This window comes from Nestor notabilis, unplaced genomic scaffold, assembly GCF_000696875.1.
Source record: "Nestor notabilis isolate BGI_N333 unplaced genomic scaffold, ASM69687v1 scaffold11704, whole genome shotgun sequence".
NCBI lineage: Eukaryota > Metazoa > Chordata > Aves > Psittaciformes > Psittacidae > Nestor > Nestor notabilis.
This window is the reverse complement of record NW_009925292.1, coordinates 63,188-66,912: the sequence shown is the minus strand read 5'-3', so window position 1 is coordinate 66,912 and position 3,725 is coordinate 63,188. Positions and strand designations below refer to the sequence as shown.

The 3,725-nt window shown below is 42.0% G+C and overlaps 1 protein-coding gene across 1 annotated transcript in view; it reads left to right on the top strand.

Moving 5' to 3' along the window:
* Window positions 1-3,353, top strand: part of LOC104404546 (chromosome unknown open reading frame, human C14orf80) — a 55,308-nt gene extending 51,955 nt beyond the window's left edge. Inside the window, exon 6 of the mRNA XM_010013000.1 lies at window positions 2,994-3,353. Within this exon, the coding sequence (XP_010011302.1) occupies window positions 2,994-3,353 (360 nt within the window). The remainder of the gene's footprint in view (window positions 1-2,993) is intronic.
* Window positions 3,354-3,725: the final 372 nt, after the last annotated feature.

The window sequence follows — 3,725 nt, the reverse complement described above, 5'->3', positions numbered from 1 at the left end:
TTCCTGCTGTTGCTGTGAGTCAGAACTTAATGCTGAGAGTAGCATGCTCTTCCATCATGTGCCTTGCACAATGGATAATAAAATTCTCCAATTTTGGATGGTGAAGAGTATGAAAACGTATGTTCCATTAGAGTACTTCTACATAGCCCTACTAGTATTCTGTCTGAGTTTAATGTGAAAAATAAATCACATTTTGTGGGCTTTGTTTGCTGAGTGATTTTATTCTTTGTAAGTAATGAGAAATTTTTCCCATCCTGGATTCCAGTGTTAAATCCATTTTGTGCAAACAAAATTTTCCATTTATTCATTGGCAGTGGAGAGACCAGATAACATTGAATTTATTTTTTTTTCAGTTTTGTTTCTTCTAAAGTGGTGTTACAGAATTGAACCTTGGATATTGTTTTAGCCAACACCAAGAGATGTCCTGGATTTCCTTGAGGATTCTGATAAAAAGAGACCCTTGATTTTTGGACAAGGATAAAGACAGGCTTCTCTTGGCATCAACTCTCTATTCAAATGGCTTAATCAACAGAGCTCTTCCTTAATGGATGGTTCTGCATTGATGAGGCCTTTAACATGTTAGGAAAAAATCAAAGAAATTTACTCCTTTCCTGATTTGATTGATTTTCTTAATCTGTTTTTGAGTGAGGGCAGGTGTGGGAGACAACGGAAACTATTTGATTATTGCCAAAGAGAAGTAACTGCTTGGCTAGGGAAGAAAGAGTTAAAGAAGAAACAAAGTACAATCAAGCAGAGTAACCCAGCTGGCTGAGGAGGAGAGAGCATAAAGATAAGAGACTGGCTATTCTGGGGCTGATTGTGAGACGGCGAGCAGTGTTAAAAAACAAACTATAAGTCAGGAACTAAACATGATAGGCTACAAATAGAATGGTATAAAAGCTAGAGCAATAGGCTAAAAATGACTGTTGTTAGAATGGTATAAAAAGTTAGAGCAGTAGTCAGTAAGGTGATTCACTGCTTGAAGATGCTCTGGGTCCATGCTGTTAATCTCCACAGGCAGGGGGAGAGAATAACGCATCAGAAGAGGATTAATTACTTGGCTGAAAAACTCAAGAGAGAGTCTGATGAAAGATGTGGGATGAGTGAAGTCGCGGTGAAGTTGGTGACAGCGGGGAAGTTCAACTGTGACGGCAGACCTTGTGCCTCCTGTGTTTCATACCATAAGAAAACATAGGCTGATCCTCTGTATGTCATAAGCTTTTGAATTGGTTTCAGTTGTGAAATCCTCCTGTCTAATCTATGGAAAAAACACCACCTTTTTTCTCCAGGTATGGCAGCTGAGCAGTTGTAGCTTGACAGTGGCAAAGGCGGGGGGGCTTTGCTACCTTAGGAGTCTTGTCCTTGCAGCTGGTGCTGCTTTGAGCTCTGACCAATCTGACGCTTCAGAGAGACGCCAGCATGTCCCTGACTTTACAGAGAATTTGTCAAAGCCCTAATATGTGAAGTACCAATATCTTAATGCAGATCTTCACATTTAAAACCCTAAGGAGTTGTTCAGCTTCACCCGCAGCCAGGGAAGGGAGGGGTTGTAGAGCAGTTTCAAGGCTGGAAGGTGTATCATTATCACTAAGCTTGACCTGAGCTGAGCTGAGCTTTGGCCAAGGGATTCATCCATGGAGCTGCAATGAAGCATTTCATGGTCCGTTATCCTCACAGCAGGAAACAATGTCTTATTCTGAAGCAGAATATCGAATTCAAATTTTCATCCGTTTGATCTTACGGCTTTGTCAGCAAAGTCTGATCTCTCACCACCTTTATCACTTTCTTTTAGGGTCTAAACCAAATGATATATTTGTTTCTGTTAACAGAATAGTTTGAGTTCTTGAAGTTTCATAGTATAAGGCTTCTTTTCTGGGTTGCAAGTCATTGCATGACCTGCCTTTGAATCCTGATCTGTTTTCCTGTGGGTTTTTTTCAAGCATGAACTCGAGAACTGTGCGCAAGTTCCAGGAGACCTCTGGGATTTGTGCAGGTTGCAGGGGCAGCATCACTTTTCTGAAACTTAGCTGCTTTTTGGCTGAGCGGATTTGGCAGCTTGTTGCTGGAGCAGAAACAGAAAATGTCATTGGACCAAGAGCCATTTCCCTGAAGGCCTTAGCTGGATACCTCTTCTTATGGATGTTTCCTCACTGACAATTACATTTTTAGATGAGACACTGAATTTATGTTTAATCCACTAGTAAAACTGGCAAGGCAATTACCATCTTGCAAGTTCTTCAAATCAAATTGTTAGAGAACATTAAATCAAATGCTTTGGAGAAATCCCAGTGTATACAATTGCTTTTATCGTCCAGACTGATTCTGTCGCAAGAAAAGCTTTGTTTTACTGTGCTACATCTTCAAGTGAGAGTGTGCTGTCTGGTACTCATTGTGGTCTTAGCCTGTACTTCTTTGTCTCTGCTCCATTATTTTCTTTCTCCTATTTGTTACCTCATAATGAGAATTGAGAATTAAGGAATTTCTAGCTTACAGTTGTCATCCCTACTTTTTACAATTGCTAAGTACAGAAAGCATTTGCAAAGTGGAATGAGACTGTTAGTCATGAGGCAATTAATCTGTTATGACAGTGTGGTGGCTTAAAGCACAGCCGTGATGGAAGTCGCTCTGATGGGTCTCCCTTTTTGCCCTGTGTGTTTTGCTTTGAAGTCAAACCACCCACTCCTGGGTTAAGACGGAAGCGTGCAGAGCCCTTGTGTACCAGTCATCAATGGAGGGGTTGGTGGACTGTGAATCTGCAAAGAAAAGAGTACAGGCAGCTTTTTGGTCACTGAGGCTATTACCTGGCAGAAAGCACATGTTAGCTTAATTCATTTTTCACTGCCATGCACTTAGGCTTACATTCACAGTGGGCTTTTTTCTCTTTGGTACATCCTAGTTCAGTTATGACATATTGTGGTGTTTCCTGGCAGGAGGATGTTTTTTCACAGAAATCTACCATACAATTTTTTCCCCCCTTTTGCTTCTCTCTACAGGTGAAAGCAAGAGAGGAAGAGCTACAGAAGGAGGGGTTCTCTGCCACTGCTAGAAAGATACAGGAGAGTGTTGAACTAAAACTGTTAGATCTTACATACCTTTGTGCTTCCCCCCAAAAAAGAATGCACGGTTCATGCAGACTAGTGTTCAGAAGCAAACATCCTGCCAGCAAAATGGTCTTTGGTAGGTCTGTATCCAAGGAGTCTGTTTCAGCTGTCAGTGCTACAGAGGTGATCAGAGAACTCCAGATGAGAGAGGCCAGCCTGGAGAGAGAGCTGAAGCAACTGCAGGAAGAGTGCAGACAGAGGCTGGATGAAGTTGCAGAAGGGTTGGATGGAGTGATTTGTATCTCCCCTTGAAGAGGTAAAGCTGGACTGAGAAGAGCAAAGGAATAGACTTGACTTGATCAGAACATACTCTGCAGCTTGGCATGGGGGAGTGCGAGGTGAGGAACCAAATGTAATTTCTGATTTTTAAGCATGGCAGTCATAACTTGTTACTGCTTTGTGATTTGCACTGAGGCCATGACCTTGGTAGTTCTCTTTGCAGCCCCTTTATTGCTAACCTTGCCAATTAAATTCTGCAGCAGGCCTTGGTGGGAGTGTGCATAAATCGCCCTTTTGTCTTTCAGATTTCTAGTTCTTCTGCCAAGCACTGGCCTCTCTTACAGTGCTCAGCTGCTAGGCACAGCATACGTTGAGGCTGCACATTGAATTACTAATTGCATTCAG